The sequence below is a fragment of the Girardinichthys multiradiatus genome, chromosome 24 (genome assembly GCF_021462225.1).
Source record: "Girardinichthys multiradiatus isolate DD_20200921_A chromosome 24, DD_fGirMul_XY1, whole genome shotgun sequence".
NCBI classification, from domain to species: Eukaryota; Metazoa; Chordata; class Actinopteri; order Cyprinodontiformes; family Goodeidae; genus Girardinichthys; species Girardinichthys multiradiatus.
The window spans coordinates 19,509,315-19,528,156 of record NC_061816.1 but is presented as its reverse complement, the minus strand read 5'-3'; the positions used below and the strand labels follow the sequence as shown (position 1 = coordinate 19,528,156).

At 40.5% G+C, this 18,842-nt stretch overlaps 2 protein-coding genes across 8 annotated transcripts in view; both read right to left on the bottom strand.

Moving 5' to 3' along the window:
* Positions 1 to 4,375: 4,375 nt before the first annotated feature.
* LOC124861200 (E3 SUMO-protein ligase ZBED1-like) lies at positions 4,376 to 5,877 on the bottom strand. The gene is made up of 3 exons (XM_047354731.1): positions 5,799 to 5,877; positions 4,647 to 5,521; positions 4,376 to 4,392 (listed from the first exon to the last, which is right to left on the bottom strand). The coding sequence occupies exons 2-3, from the start codon at positions 5,434 to 5,436 to the stop codon at positions 4,376 to 4,378; spliced, it is 807 nt and encodes a 268-aa protein (XP_047210687.1). The 5' UTR covers positions 5,437 to 5,521; positions 5,799 to 5,877.
* A 4,657-nt stretch (positions 5,878 to 10,534) lies between these two features.
* The window catches only part of dmd (dystrophin), a 361,839-nt gene continuing 353,531 nt past the window's right edge, over positions 10,535 to 18,842 (bottom strand). For 6 of the 7 annotated variants that reach the window (XM_047355828.1, XM_047355823.1, XM_047355824.1 and 3 more), the window contains 5 exons: positions 18,045 to 18,203; positions 16,860 to 17,103; positions 14,469 to 14,583; positions 14,246 to 14,332; positions 10,535 to 12,790 (listed from right to left, as the gene is read on the bottom strand). In XM_047355828.1, the coding sequence (XP_047211784.1) occupies positions 12,672 to 12,790; positions 14,246 to 14,332; positions 14,469 to 14,583; positions 16,860 to 17,103; positions 18,045 to 18,203 (724 nt within the window). In that variant the 3' untranslated portion in view covers positions 10,535 to 12,671. Of the gene's footprint in view, positions 12,791 to 13,670; positions 13,697 to 14,245; positions 14,333 to 14,468; positions 14,584 to 16,859; positions 17,104 to 18,044; positions 18,204 to 18,842 lie in introns of all 7 variants that reach the window. The other variant, XM_047355826.1, reaches the window with a different exon arrangement.

The window sequence follows — 18,842 nt, the reverse complement described above, 5'->3', positions numbered from 1 at the left end:
AAATATTCAATGAGAATATTTCATTCATTCAGATCTGGGATGTGTTATTTGAGTGTTCCCTTTATTTTTTTGATCAGTGTATTATGCGCCATTGGTGGCACATTTTACAGCCAGGATGGCTTTGGGTCGGCGTTTAATTTTTTCACGGAGTCGAACAACACGTAGAAGCTGCAGTGATTCTTATAGATTGTGTTGATGTGTGATTCACAGAGCTCAGGCAGTTGGATAGATGTTCGTGTTATTCCTGGCTGGTTTTTATTGCATCTACCTGTTTTGTTGGCTCATATTTGTTTGTACATATTTGCAGTAAATTCTGGTGGTTGAATATGGATTATTAAGTTAAAGACAAACAGTGAAGTCTGGTATGGTTTAGTAAACAGTAGAAAGTTTTATTATTCCTTTACATATTCATGGTTTTGCTGAATATCCTAAATTAGAGGGCATGAAAACCATTGTGTGGGATTCTTGAGGTTAACATGTCCTTGATATAAATATTTTGCTTTTCTCCTTTTTAATTATGGGCCTTCCTTTAAGCCGTAGTTTTAAAACCCGTTTCACAGTGATAGCTATTTGTTCTGTAGCATTTGACACCACAGGGTCTTAAAGTTGGGTTTAGGACCTCATTTGAACCCTTTGAATGCTAGTTTGACTCTTTGCTGTTATTTTATGAAACAAAATAGTTATTTTTTCCATATAAAAAATGTTTGTTGGCTGGGTTGTTGGATGCTTTTTAAAATCAGTCTTGAATTTCATAGATTGGTGAAAAGTGTTTGTGTAGCCTTCAATTTTAAATTTACTACCCTCTTGTGTCATTAAGGTTGTCCACAAAAATTTCCATCTCTAAAAACTACTGAAACAAATTAATATATTTTTTCACCTTTTTAGGGTTAAATGTTTTGATCAATTTCGGCCCTATTAAAATATTTGCATTTTAAATGTGGTTCACATTAGTGTATAAAATACATTTAACAATTAATTTGATGCTGTTAAAAGTTCAGCAACACAGTAACAGGCTGATGAAATCATTAGCATTTAATGCAGTGGCCTATAATAGGGGGAAAGGTTGATTTTTAGTGGTGAACAGTAAAAATGACATGTCTTGATTGCTTTTGTCAAAATTGAAACCTAGACATCTTATATTGCATGATTATATTTTATAATAGCTGTAGGAACAAAAATTGAACCTATGGGACATTTTTGTCCTTAAGTGGCCTAAGAGGGAAGTGATTTTTTTAAATGGGAAAGTTGCACAAAAAGTGAGAATGCATCAAAAAGTTAATATGGTGTTATGTAATCATGTCGCATATTTGTTATTTTTGATGAGGACTAAATTAACCTAAAATCAGTAAAAAGAATATTTGTATTTTTTTAGAGCAGTATTTTAAAATGGTCATTTTCATCATAAGTTGCTCATGAGGGTAGTACATTTTAAACTAAATGTTAAACAAACAATAACCAATGCAAAAACTACTTTGGCTAATCTTTTACTAAAGACTGGTTTAATAAGAACGAGGGAAGTGGTTAAAGGCTTAAAATGCTCGTAGTTGTTGGATACTTGATATGTTGAAGTTGGACGGAAGTTGTTTAAGAGACTTATGCAGAAAAACAATCAGTTTTTTTATAGCATTTCTTGGAAGTGGACATTTTTGTCAATAATGGCTTAAAAAGGTAGTAAATTAAACTGATACAAAGGGTTAAGTAATTAAAATTATCCTTGAAAAAACAAATTTATGCTATAATTCTTAAAAGTGATAAAAACGGGACTTTAAATTAGACAAAACCACATATGGGAAGTTAATGCTGTCTTTAATGTCATGACCATTGATATACAGGGGTTGGACAATGATGCTGAAACACCTGGTTTTAGACCACAATACAGGTCCTTCTCAAAAAATTAGCATATTGTGATAAACATCATTATTTTCCATAATGTCACGATGAAAATTTAACATTCATATATTTTAGATTCATTGCACACTAACTGAAATATTTCAAGTCTTTTATTGTCTTAATACGGATGATTTTGGCATACAGCTCATGAAAACCCAAAATTCCTATCTCACAAAATTAGCATATCATTAAAAGGGTCTCTAAACGAGCTATGAACCTAATCATCTGAATCAACGAGTTAACTCTAAACACCTGCAAAAGATTTCTGAGGCCTTTAAAACTCCCAGCCTGGTTCATCACTCAAAACCCCAATCATGGGTAAGACTGCCGACCTGACTGCTGTCCAGAAGGCCACTATTGACACCCTCAAGCAAGAGGGTAAGACACAGAAAGACATTTCTGAACGAATAGGCTGTTCCCAGAGTGTTGTATCAAGGCACCTCAGTGGGAAGTCTGTGGGAAGGAAAAAGTGTGGCAGAAAACGCTGCACAACGAGAAGAGGTGACCGAACCCTGAGGAAGATTGTGGAGAAGGGCCGATTCCAGACCTTGGAGGACCTGCGGAAGCAGTGGACTGAGTCTGGAGTAGAAACATCCAGAGCCACCGTGCACAGGCGTGTGCAGGAAATGGGCTACAGGTGCCACATTCCCCAGGTCAAGCCACTTTTGAACCAGAAACAGCGGCAGGAGCGCCTGACCTGGGCTACAGAGAAGCAGCACTGAACTGTTGCTCAGTGGTCCAAAGTACTTTTTTCGGATGAAAGCAAATTCCGCATGTCATTCGGAAATCAAGGTGCCAGAGTCTGGAGGAAGACTGGGGAGAAGGAAATGCCAAAATGCCAGAAGTCCAGTGTCAAGTACCCACAGTCAGTGATGGTCTGGTGTGCCGTGTCAGCTGCTGGTGTTGGTCCACTGTGTTTTATCAAGGGCAGGGTCAATGCAGCTAGCTATCAGGAGATTTTGGAGCACTTCATGCTTCCATCTGCTGAAAAGCTTTATGGAGATGAAGATTTCATTTTTCAGCACGACCTGGCACCTGCTCCCAGTGCCAAAACCACTGGTAAATGGTTTACTGACCATGGTATCACTGTGCTCAATTGGCCTGCCAACTCTCCTGACCTGAACCCCATAGAGAATCTGTGGGATATTGTGAAGAGAACGTTGAGAGACTCAAGACCCAACACTCTGGATGAGCTAAAGGCCGCTATCGAAGCATCCTGGGCCTCCATAAGACCTCAGCAGTGCCACAGGCTGATTGCCTCCATGCCACGCCGCATTGAAGCAGTCATTTCTGCAAAAGGATTCCCGACCAAGTATTGAGTGCATAACTGTACATGATTATTTGAAGGTTGACGTTTCTTGTATTAAAAACACTTTTTTTTTATTGGTCGGATGAAATATGCTAATTTTGTGAGATAGGAATTTTGGGTTTTCATGAGCTGTATGCCAAAATCATCCGTATTAAGACAATAAAAGACCTGAAATATTTCAGTTAGTGTGCAATGAATCTAAAATATATGAATGTTAAATTTTCATCATGACATTATGGAAAATAATGAACTTTATCACAATATGCTAATATTTTGAGATGGACCTGTAATTTATTAGTATGGTGTAGGGCCTCCTTTTGCGTCCAATACAGCGTCAATTCGTCTTGGGAATGACATATACAAGTCCTGCACAGTGGTCAGAGGGATTTTAAGCCATTCTTCTTGCAGGATAGTGGCCAGGTCCCTACGTGATACTGGTGGAGGAAAACGTTTCCTGACTCGCTCCTCCAAAACACCCCAAAGTGGCTCAATAATATTTAGATCTGGTGACTGTGCAGGCCATGGGAGATGTTCAACTTCACTTTCATGTTCATCAAACCAATCTTTCACCAGTCTTGCTGTGTGTATTGGTGCATTGTCATCCTGATACACGGCACCGCCTTCAGGATACAATGTTTGAACCATTGGATACACATGGTCCTCAAGAATGGTTTGGTAATCCTTGGCAGTGACGTGCCCATCTAGCACAAATATTGGGCCAAGGGAATGCCATGATATGGCAGCCCAAACCATCACTGATCCACCCCCATGCTTCACTCTGGGCATGCAACAGTCTGGGTGGTACGCTTCTTTGGGGCTTCTCCACACCGTAACTCTCCCGGATGTGGGGAAAACACTAAAGGTGGACTCATCAGAGAACAATATATGTTTCACATTGTCCACAGCCCAAGATTTGCATTCCTTGCACCATTGAAACCAACGTTTGGCATTGGCATGAGTGACCAAAGGTTTGGCTATAGCAGTCCGGCCGTGTATATTGACCCTGTGGAGCTCCTGATAGGGATGGCGTGATTATCGATTGGATCGTCTATCGGCGATTGAAGGGTTGGATCATGATTTATTTTTTCAAAGGGCGATCTTTATTAATTCATTAAATGCCGTGCTGGGGATGTAAAATCAATTTTATATGTGCACTTCTCTGTAATTTAAAATGTTTTAATCATCATCGTGATCTGTGCAATAGAGGGAATAAAATGCGCCTTTCACTTTTCTCGGAGTAAGCGCCAACACGGCTCCTCTTCACGTCTCTCCGCTCGTCATCTTCTTGCTCTATACTCTGTGCGCCACAAGTGGTGCCGATAGTGCTGTATTATCACGTCACAAAACGAATAAACCACGACAGGCATACATTTGAACAAGTAACTTTATTACAAATTGAGAGTTACAGTGTGAAATAAACAGGCTTTAATAAATAATGTGTGCAAACAAAAAAGCTTAGTTAAACGGTAGAATTTCTTAGAAAATGTGTTTAGCAGACTGCGGTACCGGGTTACAAAGTTCCCTGCTTTACTGAAAATGCGCTCCGATGGCGTGCTGGTCGCAGGAATGCACAAATATTTCTGTGCAATTTTTGCCATTAAGGGTAAGCGGCTTTCGTTCCTTTTCCACCATTCAAGAGCGTTGGTTTCTCCGTCAACTACCTCTTCTTGGAGGTAATTCGTCATTTCCGCCTGCGCTCGCTGCTCAGGAGTTGCAACAGCAGCAGGCTTTATTGTGCCAAGGAGACTGCCAAGTGTTTTCTTCTTTTTGCTTGGCTGGGACTGGGAGAAAGGAGGTGCATCCTCGTCATCCGTAGAGTCCCGCACAGTCACAGGTGGCCCGGAAGTAGTCTGCTTCCAAAACAGCACCATCTCATCCTCCAGCTGGGTTCTGATGTAGTCCAGGTCAGTACTGCCCACGTGAGGAGCTTTGTACCGCGGGTCAAGGAGGGCAGCTGTGCGCATTAACTGGATGATCTTGTCGTTGTCATATCTACTGTCAAGTTGCTCCAGGATCGTTTGTTTAATGGCTACAGTCAGTTTGGCATCGGTCTCTTTTTCCTTGAGAGTATCTTTAATCAAGTGAAGCAGAGGCAGCAGCGATGAGATGGTGACGTCACGCTCACTTGACAAGATGTCTGTAAATTCAGATACAGACTTTAGTCCTTCTGTGACAGCCTCCAGCACGCTTACATCTTGCCAGCTAATGGTTGGTAGTGTGACGCCGAGTCCTGTCATCAGCAAAAACCTTTCTGATGTGAGGCAGCAGGGTGAGGATCCTCTCTGTCATGGCATATTTGCTGCCCCAGCGCGTTGCACAATCCTGTGTTATAAGAGAAAATATAAAGGGCAAAGGGCAGTTATAGGCTGAGTAAAAGCAATATGCGTATTGTTACTTTCTAAATGTGCTGTCTTCTGTGTGTATGTTTGTATGCAGACACCGATAAAACTATCCTCCAATCTATGTTATGTTATTATTGGTAATAATACAGTGGCAACACTAAGCTAGTGATGAAATTGTACATTTTTAACAGAAAACATATGATTGAAACGGAGTTTGTTATCGCTTGGTGGGATAACGGCTATATGTTAAGACTTACAGTTATTAAAGAAAGCGCTTTCTTTATCCCCTGTTGCTCTTTCCTGAGTTGCTGTCGCCTTTGCCAACTGTGTGAAAAGGTTATGGACTTATGGCAGTTATGGACATATAAGGAGACATGTTAATGTTTGACCACATATCTGTAGTCAAAGCAATGAAGTTAGCCTCTTTTAATTCATTAACTATTTCCCCTCTCAGCTGTTCATACAATTTTGGCACAGGAGTCTCCGAGAAATATTTCCTCCCAGGCGGTTCATACTGCGCATCCAGTGTAGTCAACATTTTTTTGAAACTATCTCTTTCAACCGTCTGAAATGGGACGCACTCCTTCGCCAGAAATCTTGCAACAGCTGTTGTACACTTGGTCCATCTTTCGCTGCCTGGCCTGTATTTAGTTGATTTAGCAAAAGCTGCTGATATTGTGGGCTTCCCCGTGGCTGTCCCCCGGAAGCACCTGCAGCGCTGCTGGTTGGAGGCAGTTTTGCGGCCTCGGCGGGGGGATGGACTCGAATGTGCGCGAATAAATTTGTGGTTTGCCTATCCTTCACAGGCACACATCATTTGCATAATGTGCAAATAAGCTGTTAGGTCTTGAGGCTCACCGTCAGCATTTGGATAGAATCTAAAATATGCCCAAATAACCGACTTAGCATTCTTTTTGGGCATCAAATTGCTGTCTGACTCTGCCATGTTTTCGGCACCAAGATTTATTTTTTTTGATGACATAATTGCGCCCGCCCCATCAGCCGATTGGATCGTCTATCGACGATAGCCAGTGACCTTGATCTTATGATCAGAAAATAGGGCGATTTCCCATCCCTAGCTCCTGATGGACAGTTCTGGTGGAAACAGGACAGTTGAGGTGCACATTTAATTCTGCTGTGATTTGGGCAGCCGTGGTTTTATGTTTTTTGGATACAATCCGGGTTAGCACCCGAACATCCCTTTCAGACAGCTTCATCTTGCGTCCACAGTTAATCCAGTTGGATGTGGTTCATCCTTCTTGGTGGTATGCTGACATTACCATGGATACCGTGGCTCTTGATACATCACAAAAACTTGCTGTCTTGGTCACAGATGCGCCAGCAAGACGTGCACCAACAATTTGTCCTCTTTTGAACTCTGGTATGTCACCCATAATGTTGTGTGCATTTCAATATTTTGAGCAAAACTGTGCTCTTACCCTGCTAATTGAACCTTCACACTCTTACTGGTGCAATGTGCAATCAATGAAGACTGGCTACCAGGCTGGTCCAATTTAGCCATGAAACCTCCCACACTAAAATGACAGGTGTTTCAGTTTCATTGTCCAACCCCTGTACATTACTGGATTGGACGTCCCCTATCAGTTGCTATAGATACCATTGTTATGCATTGAGTCATGTCAACAAAACCATGCTGTTCTGGTGTGGGATGAGCCTCTGTCACGGAACGGTTGCAGTGTCCTTATTTCTTATCCTATGTTTATAAAATATTACTCACATTAAAGCTGATTAAATTGCTGCCCTTATGATACATAGAAATATGTACATTCCCTAAGCATTAATATTTAAGCAGTGTGGGAACTGCGCATTACAGTGTTGACAGGTATACTTACTTTAAGATCTTCGTGCTGTTAATAGATGTTTAACAGTTCAGGCTGCATAGCTGTGATTATTGTAACACAGTTTATTGGTTTCTGGCTTTAATGCTGGAATGTTTTAAACCGCCTAGAGGCGGACAGGCCACCGGGAGCAGGGAGGGAGAGGATAAAAAATTAAAACACACTAGCCGCCGATGCAGCAAATTGCTGTTAATCAATATTTATTCGTAACGGAGCAGGTAAGACCTAGACACTAGTGGCGAAGAGTTCCAGGATCTGAAAAAAATATTAGTTTAATTCTAAAATGTCCAGGAACTCAACTTCTGTGTACCCATCATAAACTCCACCAATACATTTCTGTATATAAATATTGAAATCCTTGCATTATTTTATTTAACCTTTATTTTAACCAGGTAAAATGCTTATTGGCTTTTAAAAGCAACCAGCAGGGGGCAGGAGCTTGACATCTAATGGTAATGATGTGCTGATGTAAGCACCCAGTTAATCATTCAGAGAAATATAAATCAGCATTTAAGTTGAGTTTGATAGAACTCCATCATAGTACTACTGCAGATTATGTGCTACTGATGATGGGTGACCTTTATGTTCATCAGCCTAGAATTTGTCTATTGCAAACATGATTGTTTCCTTAGTTTAAACATGTCCACTTTGGAGGACCAATCCAGCCATAATTAAGAATATAAAGAGAAATAAATGCTCAATAATCAAATAAGCATATGATTAATACACAAAAACTACAGTAAATAAAAAGTAGGCAGTAATTAAATTATTCAATGAGATATAAATGTTTATAATTAATTTAAATTAGCTTTAGTTTTTCACCGTTTGTAATTACCTTATTATAATTACTGCTGCACGGTGGCGCAGTTGGTAGCACTGTTGCCTTGCAGCAAGAAGGTCCTAGGTTCGATTCCTGGCCAGGGGTCTTTCTGCATGGAGTTTGCATGTTCTCCCTGTGCATGTGTGGGTTCTCACCAGGTACTCCGGCTTCCTCCCACAGTCCAAATACATGCCTGTTAGGTTAATTGGTAACTCTAAATTGCCCTTAGGTGTATGAATGAGTGTGTGCATGGTTGTTTGTGTGTTGCCCTGTGATGGACTGGGGACCTCTCCAGGGTGTACCCCGCCTCTCGCCCAATGACTGCTGGAGATAGGCACCAGCTCCCCCGTGACCCACTATGGAATAAGCGGTAGAAAATGACTGACTGATAACTTTATTAATGAATTATTTTTAAATGTATTTGAGTATGTTTTAATATTTTCTGACCTGTTTTTGTGTCCCATCCCTGACCAGGACCTGAGAACATCTGGGTGCTTTCCCTATAGTTTAACAAGGATCTGAACAATCTAGAGAGAATGAGTCCTTATCCTCAGAACTGTCAGGTGGTTGGGAGAAATAAGGTGCTGGAAGTACATTAAGCTAAAGGATTAGTTCAACCCTTCCAAGGGAGTTTGTGTGGAGTTGTTCTCAGTAGTCAGTATTTTTCCTGGTTTCACAGTGATTTCAGAATCAAAAGGTTTCTGTTGAATTTGGTACCATAACTGTTTGTTCTGAATGCATTAATTGATCTCCTAGAGATTCATTTGGCTGTCCACATTAATAATCACATTAAGGAAGGAAAATAGGAAAAATGTAAGAGTGGAACCTGGAATAACATGTGAAAAACCCATCTGTTAGGTCATCATAGGTTTACCTCTCTCTACTCCTTCCTGGACCAGCAACCCATCTGAGGAGCCAATGCTGTGAGGACCCAAAGAACGGCATGCCATTTTAAAGCCAAGGTTGACTCTGAATGGACGACTGCCAGTAGAAGCAGGAATACTGGTGAACCACCACAAATAAGGTATGATTTCCCTCCTATTCTTACCTGCCATCTTCCTCTTCAATTAGGATTCTTTCCAGGTCAATGGTCTCATCAACAGATGCTGCGAACAGAACTTAATGGACTTCCCTTTGTTTCAACCATGCGAGATAAACCCAAGCTTTTACCGTCAACCATTCACGTTTCCACTCTGGATGGGAAACCTCTGCTTCATGTGACCCACCGGACCGGACCAGACCAGAGCGCGTGGTTTCCAGCGGCCATGGTGACGACATTTGTTGATCTTTTTATTATCTCATCCTCCACTAGTTTTGGGCTATCCACCTCAAGTGTTCGGATTGTCGGTTTGAATCTTGGACTTCTCGTTGTCTTTCAACCTGCTAGCAGTGCACCGCGCCACTCCACCAACCCACTCGCCAGTGAAAGATTAAGCAGACCAGCCGGATCTTTTTACCGTCCCAGAAGAACATCATAATCTCCAACCAGGTATTCAGCAAACACTGCTCTTTCATTAGCACTAGAGGGAGATTACGGGTTAAACCAAATTCCTGTGAAAAAGTTAGCACTACTCAGTTCTACCCACCATTTTTCTCCAAACTCAACCTCTGCAATGTTTACCATTTGGTCCAGACCTGACATGAGGATGAAGGAAACACTGCAATTCAACAGCTCTTGAGTATGTGTTCTAACACCCTGGGCACATCCTTCACCATGATCTGAACATTTTTATCTTCTACCCTAAGTCACGGGTCTGCTACCTTTACAATCAAAAGGAGCCGTTTTTGCCCCGAGTCCAGCTAAATAAAACTTGCTTAGAGCCGCAAATGTTACACGACCTTTTGAAAAAAACATCTATAGAAAATTTTGTTGGCACAAAACTTTTGCCAAAAGAGGGTGGATACATTTTCTTCTATGGGATGTCGAGATTTGTGGAAAATTATGTACAAAAAAAAGTTTCCAAGCTAAAAGAAAAATAGACCATAAATAATATTACTGGTACTTTAGTCATTGTGTTGAGAAAATTCAATGCAGTTATATCAATTATATCTACAGTGGGGAAAATAAGTATTTGATACACTGGCGATTTTGAAGGTTTTCCCACTTACAATACAAAAACCTGCAACTATATTTAAAACATTAGCTAAAAAAGGACAGATCACAATTTGGAGAAAAAAAAACTGCATTTTGTATTTACTAAGATTATTTTGATCTGAAACCTAAATGTGACAAAAGCAAAGCAAAAAAACCATTTCCAGTTCTTGGATTTTTATCAGTTCTATCAATATATTCAGAAATAAACCAGAAAGTCAATTAACATAACGGCATGCTTTATTGATATTCAGTAAAGCATTTTATAGTACAGTAGTAAGGCATACATTTGATGGAATCTGACATGTTGTGAAGTACTGATTTATTAGAAAAATTAGGTGAAAATGACAAATTCTTCAAAATGTTTAATTCTGTTTGGGTCAAAAGTTTAAAGTCATTGGGTCATGCTGCAGAAAGCTGATGGTAAACTGATTCAAATGTGATTATTCATTACAAATTAAGATTTTCTTTTCCTTTAGTTAATATGAGGGCACCTCACACAGAACAGAACCAACCTGCTTTTAATCAAACACAAAACAAACTAGTTAAGGTTTAGTTAACGGATCAGAACCTTCCACGTGGAGCTTCCACCAGGGTAGTGAGCGTGTAGAGTTCAACTGGCAAATAATATCTACTCATGGATTAATAATGTTGGAGTGTGGAACAGATTACAGTATCAATTATTACTGCACTTCCAAAATTCACATGAGGTAGAACTCATGTTCCCCAGGGTTCTTGAAACAATGACCCAGTTGTATTCAAGTAGAGGAAATAGAACCAAGAAACCTTATAATGCGGCAGTTATACGCTACCATCTAAGCCCCAAAAGTTCAAATTTAACTCAGCATGGATCAGGGCATGAACTGTTTATGATGATGCTAAACAGTTTCTCTGAGGAAGACTCTTTCCACAAAACAGAGAAGCAGGTTTATTCTGCTGCTTTATCTAATAGAAAAACCCATCTGATCAAATCTTGCTTTGCACCTGAACACTTTGCCTCTGCAAAATACGTATGGAAGAGTAATGGAAACATCAGGTTGAAGAGAATCATCCTCTAGTTTTCAAAAGATTCTGCAGGATGATAGACCAACACAACATAGATCAGAAAATATCCTTGATTTTCAGTTTTACACATTTTATAAATCAAATTCCAGTAGTTCTGACAAGACCCAAAAGCTTCCCAAATGGCCTTTTTTATTTTAGAATGTGTGCATGTAATCAGTAAGTTGAAAACCAAAATGTTGCACTTAAGTTAAAGGTTCTTTCAACATACATTTCTGTGAAATCCATTGCAGTCCTTTAGCATTGTCAAACTTTAGAAAATGGAATAATTAAATATCAGGAAAACCATAAAAGCATTTTCTATTCTTTGTCAGACAGGAACCCTGATCTGCAAACCTACCAAGATGGGGCCAGAAAAGGTGAGCACTAATCAGAAGATGTGTGGCAACTCTGGAGGAGCTAGAGATATCCACACCTCAGGTAGGAGAACTATCAGAACTTTATATAACAGTGGGAAGAAATCCAGTTTGCCACAAGCCATGTAGGGGACAGAGCACAGATGTGGAAGAAGGTTGTCTGGTCAGATGGGACCAAAACTAACCTTTAGCAAACGCCATTAAGTGAGACGTTCTATAGCACCGACAGGGAAGCTGCTCAGAGTGGAGAGAAGTATAAACGTAATTAGAGGATTTGTGGCAAGGCAGAGGTATGTAACGAGACATATTTGACAAAGCCAGGTGTTCAGCTGCAAAGCACTGAAGAGTCAAATTTGGGTATTTTGTCCAGATGAGGGAAACAAACTTAGCAGGGCCCTCAAGTAATTTAGTCTAAAAATGGCCACCAGTGTGTGAGGCCTTTTTTACTTTGCTGTAGTGTCATTAGGATTGTGTTTCAGTCACTCAATAGAGCTTGTATTGAATATGGATGTACAACCTGTTTCTAAAAAGTAGTATCCCTCCACTGCAAAACCAAACTAATGGATATTAGGGACCGCACATACAGAGACTCATTCACACACAAAGGAAACAGCCCCAAGGTTACAATCGTTTGAAACTAGTGAGAAATGATTCAGCTTGTTTCCCCAGTTAGAAAGAGATAGCAAATATATGAGGACACTTGCCTTTATGACAACTTTGTTTCTCAACCTCACTCTTGTTTTATACAATTGCATAGAAGTTTAAAAATCAGCCTCTTAACAATAAAACAGGATGTTTTAAGAAACTACTCAAATCTCAGTATTTTTTGTACTTGTTGCTTTAACTGCAATCCTTCACAAAAATAGACATTATATTCTCTGTGTAAACAGTTTCCAATCCAGTTGTTTTGACTAGAAAAGCATGCGAGATGATGGAGGGGATCAGAAAGGTAGGGCCTGCTGCAGTTCCCCGCTCCGCTCGTCAGTCATCGCGCTGACCAGCGACTCCATGGCGCGGCCCAGGTCGTCCGCCATGTGGAACAAACTGCCGATGCTGGGACCTGCAGGGAGAAGGAAGTATGAGCACTGGAACAGGGAGAGAAGCAGCAGGCAGGACAGTAAAACGGTGTGTTTGATCAAGTTTAGCTGCATGTTGACCAGGGCTCAGCAACATTTACACTCCAATTAGCCAGTTTTGTCATCTCGTCATTTCTTGATATTCATACTTATGGAAAATTAATTTCTGTTGCAGACGGTCATTGCAGAAGAACAGCTAAAAATAGCTCTTTTTAATCATGCTATAAATTTAAAGCCAAACATAGGACTCTAAAGCTGCACTCCCCTGACCTAGACATGAAATGTAGAGGTGCAACCAAGCAGGCTACAACACTCACATCTGGTGCCTTGCCCCTTGAACATTTCATGACAACCTAAACATACAGATAGAGCTTCAGTGACATGGTTTAAGTCGAAGCATATTCATGTGCTAGAATGGCCCTGTCAAAGCACGGACCTAACTCACATTGAGAATCAGTTTCAAGACTTAAAAAAATTGCTGTTCAAAAATTTTAAAACCATATAGCATTTAGTTCTTTAACTTCACTTATATGCTAAACGTTTTGTTGGTTTACCACGCAGTTATGGTAAAGTTTAAGTGACAAATACTTCTGCAAGGCACTGGATGTGATAGAAGAACTGATTTCAACATGTCCTCTATGCTGAGGGACCTGCGGCTGAATCCCTGCCTCCTGCTGACAGAAAGCCTGCAGTGTATGTTCAGCTATCCTATTACATTCATGGTTACTTAGTAAAATAAATCTGTGTACTTTTAAGGGAATCTGACATTCCAATATCCTTCTTAAAACAGACCATAATTTGTGTGATGAGATAAGAGCTACATGCTACCAGTGAGGTGGGGAGGGGGAACACTGAGCGACTAACCTCTCATGGATGTCCCCTTCTCCCGCCTGGCGCACCGACAATAAGGAGAGAAGGAAGAAAAGACAGGAAGAAAGAGGGAAAAGTCAACCTTCTGTTTGCAATACAGAAGAAAGCAGCTGTCTAAACAGCAACACTATTTAGGGTAACTGTAGTGTTTCTGAACATTTCCTTACATTTCCAAACTAAACTTGGAAAAAGGGAAGACATGAGAAAAGAGAGGAAAACGTGGAAGGAAGGACACAAATAAGGACAGAAGAAACGTTGGAAGACAAAAGAAGGTAGGTAAGGTGACAGGACAAAACAGGACAAGGGATAGCACAACATTTAACAGGGTGAATCTAGAAAGTCTGATATTTTTCATAGTTTTTTTTTTTAGATCTAAACCTTACAACAGACATTAGGGAAAAAAGTCTTTAAGCTGCTGTTTGTCAGTTTTCTCCAACCTTTGTAAACTAAGGGCCACACTAAACTTATTTTAGACTTCCCAATGAAAAACAAAAGCATGGATGTTTCCATCTGGAACAAAATTCACCACTCAGGGCATTTCTGAAAGGAAAGTGAAGTCAGTTCTCTACCCTGGCTGTGAGGAAAAGTGTTGTTGAGCTGTTCCATTACTTCCTCCAGGCCAGATGCATCTTGTGAAGGGCTGGAAAACTCATCACCTAAAAGCAAAGAAAAAAAAAATGTCATTATTGCGACATGGGTAAAATAAACAAGAACACAAAGCTACTAAGGAAGCCTGTTGTATCATCCCTGCTGCCTTGGCTGCATGTTAAAGGATGGAAGGGGGGGTCTTACCCATTGTGTCAGTAGTCTGGCTGGCAGCCACGCGGAGCAGAGGCAGGGAGGAGTCAGAGCGCTGAGAGGAGGTGGAGGGAGAGGACAGAGCTGTGCCGTTCACCTTGGAATCCGTCTGGCACACAAAAACAAATCATAGGTGTGAAAACCGAGGTAAGGAGTCAGCTTGGAGTGTTGCAGGAGTCAGAGCCTCAACCGTCTCATTCCTGACCCAGACAACGTCTGAAGCAACCTACCTGGGCCGAGACTCTAATATCACAAGCCACATTTTTAAACAACATGCTAAGTTGGTGAACACTTCACAACCCTGACCTGGTGATCTGATCGCTGCCATCAGCACTGGAAAACAATTTAACCAGCATGTGAAGCAGGAAATACAGTCACGTATAATGATTTAAACTATCATGAAAAAGTTCAACTCATTCATTACATAAAGAACAATACATTTATTTAACTTTCTCAAGACATCAGATACAGGGCAATAAAACTGATTTTGTTCACACAATCATGGGAAAGACTGCCAACCTCACAGTTGTTGAGCAGACAGTCACTGACACCTTCAACATAAAGGGTCTGCCATTAAAGATCATTTTTAAGCTGGCTGTTGACAAAGGCATACACGTATATTTTTGGAACGCTGAGTGGAAGGTAAAACTGGTGGAAAAACATGCTTGACTGACTTTAACCCCATAGAGCCACAGACTGATCACATCCATGCAGTAAATTCATGCCAAAGGTCCCCTGAACAAGTACTGAGTCCCTCTCCTTTCTTGCCCTTATTTACCATTTTCTGATGAGGAGAATTGTGGTTTCTATTAATGAACAAAATGAAGAGAAATATACCATGTTGTGTTTAAAAAAAACCTAAATAAAACAAAAAATATATATATTTTTATTCATTAGTTCTACTTTAGTTTTTATACAGATGTTGGAATATTTAACATTCCAAGTCAGAGCACCATAGGTTCAACATTCAAATTGACTACCTTGCATACAAAATTAAAGGCTGTAGTAAAAACTGTCTTTTCGTACCTCATAAAGACAAACAGCACAATACATTCTCCTCTTTATACTTGTTGATGCTACATCAGTTTATCCTCAAGACTGCATGGCAAAAAAAAATTATTCTGCGTATCACCAGTGTAGTCTGAGATCCTTGCTTCTAATTTATCAAGATTTACTGGTATTAATGCTGCGTTCCAGTTCCTAGCCGTTCATTTAAACTGGGACATCCCACTCTGAAGGTGGGAGCAACTCTGACTTTATATGCACAAAGTACCGCATAGAACAGTGTTATTGTTGAAACAGTGTTTATAGTGACCATATACCAGAATACGTCTGACAGTGTTTTTCCCCCAACTTTCAGACAAGCAGGAAACTGGAACGCTATCACCTCAGAGATGACGTTACTCAGAGTTGTGGGGTAAATGGAACGCAGCATGATGCTCTCTGATGATACTGAAAGGCTGATAATGTTTTTAGAAAAAAGTAGGAGGTGGGGTTATTAGGCAAATCAAAATCGAAACCAACTCAAGAATTTTAAACATAGCACTCAGATCCATTGAATTTCTCTCTATGAGCTGGTTTTAGCTCATGACAAATCTGTTTGGCCCTGAGAGAGCACTAATTTATCTGCATCAGAGCATGTGGCAGTAAAAATACAAAAGCTAGCACTATCACCAGTTCAGCACTAGTGGAAAAAAACCCTGAGAGAATTCAAAAGGAAACCCATAAATCCATTTTCTCTACCTGCTGGAAACAAATCCATTTGGGCTTCAGACAGCTTGCCAGCCCATCACTGGGCTTAGAATGACAAACTATATAGCTTTTCTTTCTGAAAATCTGAGTAAAATGGGTCATTTTAAAAATGATAGACTGCTCAGCTTAAACCGGTTTAAAGGTCTTTAAAATGGAAACATAGGAATAGGACAATTACAATGGGTCAGAGCATATGCTGCCAGTTCTACTGATCGCACACCAGGGATCATTGATCAGTTTACTAAGAGTCCTCTACTGCAACACTATTGCTGCTTGGAAAGCGTTGTTACCAACTTACAACTCGGACACATTCCCATCTCCTGGTGAGAACGGCCTTCTACCCTCAGTACGGTTGTCCTAGGAACCCCTGCATCCATCTCGCACATCTGTTCCTGCTTCCATAGAGATCATTCAGTGATGCTAAGGAGGTACAGAGCAGGAGACCAGGGACTCGACTGAGTGACACTAGGTTTTTACCAGCTAACCCAGGGACGTTTACTGTTGTATCGTTGCCCCTCAATGTGGCTGAAGAGATAAAGGCTTTATAGATGGGGTCAAATGGAATTTTAAAGGCTGACCAACTATATGTGCAATGCACTGTCTGGTAATGAGCTTGTTGCTGTTGGTGGGTACCTGCTCCAGAAGCTGCCTCAACCTGTCCAGCTGGGACTCAAGCTGTTTATTGTGGTCCTCCAGTATCTGCATGCGGGCCTCCAGACGACCTTTGTGCTGCCGCAGCAGCTTGGCCTCTGCGATGAGCTCAGCGTCTCGTGCGCTCTGCGGTGACACCGGGAGCATCTCGGGCGGCGAAGGCAGTGGGGACAGACCTTTCCTGTCGTGGGCCTTTTTCAAACGGTCATACTCGGCTTGTAGCTTCCTGCAGGGAGGAGCAGGAAACGTTTTCACTAAGTGCTCCTGGAAACTGCAGGAATGTTTGTATTTTAATTGAGGGGAAAATCATCTTAAGTGACTGTTGGGTATAATTTTTCAACATGTGGTTTCAAGTTTTAGGCTTTATACAGTGAACTGGCAGTTTTCAGACACAAATGATAAGTCTCTGTTCATCAGCTATCAGTTGTCATTAGTTGAATTTGAAAACTGAAATAAAGAGCTTCCTCCAAGATATTTTGTAATGTATGGAATGCTTTCTGGGTGGCTTCCCTCTGGAGGTTTTCTGGGCCCATCCCCCTGGGAAGAAACCCCAGGACAGCTCTAGAGCTTGCTGAAGACTTTCTATTCCCTCTGAACGTCTTGAGATCAGCTAGAATGAGCTGGAATGATGCTTTTGATACATTTTCTGTCTTATATGTAGCTTAAAGCAAAACAAAGACCCAGTAGTGAGAGGGATCTACAATCTTTCTCAATCACAAATCGGCCTGAAAGTCATGTACGGGATTTTAGGAATTATTTTGCAACGAAAGTAATAAAATATAGAATTTATTTTGGGTTACATTGTGTCCCAGATTTATGACACTCTTTAGAACAACTTCAATATTGTTAACTTATAGAGTAAAGGGGGTCACACAAAAGTGTTGTTTTTTTTAAGTGTGCTTCCTTTTCTTTCCACTCCATTTTTATGCTACTTTCTGTTGGTCTATGAAGCCAAATCCAAAGAAAATACACTAAAGCTTGTAGTGTTGTACTATGATAACAAGTGAAAAGGTTCAGTAGTAAACTGAAAGGTTTGCAAGGCACAATAACACAGTGGGACGTTATATTTCACCGAAACTGAAACAGTGGAAAATAATTTGTCCTTTCTGAAAATGTAATACTGCTTTGATTAAAGATGTCTTTGGAACATTGGGTCCAGTCACTGACCTGTTCTCCTGCTCCAGGTCACCAAGGACCCTCTCAAGCTCTCCCTTCTCCTCTGTTTCCATGGAGATGAGGATCTGGGCGGGGCTGCGGGGCTGACTGAGAGGAGAGCCTTGGTTCAGAGACTGGCAGTAGTGCTGGATCAACATGTGCTCGTCATCACTGCAGATACACACACACACACACATCAAACATACCCACCAATGATCGATACGCACATTCATAAGGTCACAGAGACACCAGGGTATGGACATGCATGTATATACACACACACACACACACACAAGAAAAATGGAGAAAAAGAAAACCAGAAGGTGAATGAAGGAGCAGCAGAACAGGACTATAGCACAGATGGAGAATCTAAAACACAATAAGGAACAGAGCTGGTCTCATGTCATGAGCTGTGTGTATTAAAATGCTTTGTAGGGTGAAAGAGTTTGACCTTAAAATAGTCTCTAGATATTTTATGTACTTTTTGAAAACATCACGTTACCAGCTTATCTACCTTAGATTTGAATTGTATTTATTACTTCATCTTTGCAGATAAAACTGTTTTGATTTTATTACTCTTGCCCAATTTAGAATCTACCTATTTCTAAAAGGATATTTGATTTTTACACTGGGTCATTAAGATTTATTATGTCTAAATGGTGAAGAATCCATGTTCTGAATACTTGTTTTAAAAACGACTATAAAATAATAAGGACTGACAAGGAACAAAGCCTGTAGGTTTAAAAGGCTTTTGCCAACATCTGCATATCTGTCAGACTTTATAAAAGACAGTGATTCCTTCTTTAATAT

Coding starts and splice junctions, on each gene's coding strand:
- LOC124861200 (XM_047354731.1), bottom strand. CDS start 5,436: ATGACAGGACTCGGCGTCACACTACCAACCATTAGCTGGCAAGATGTA.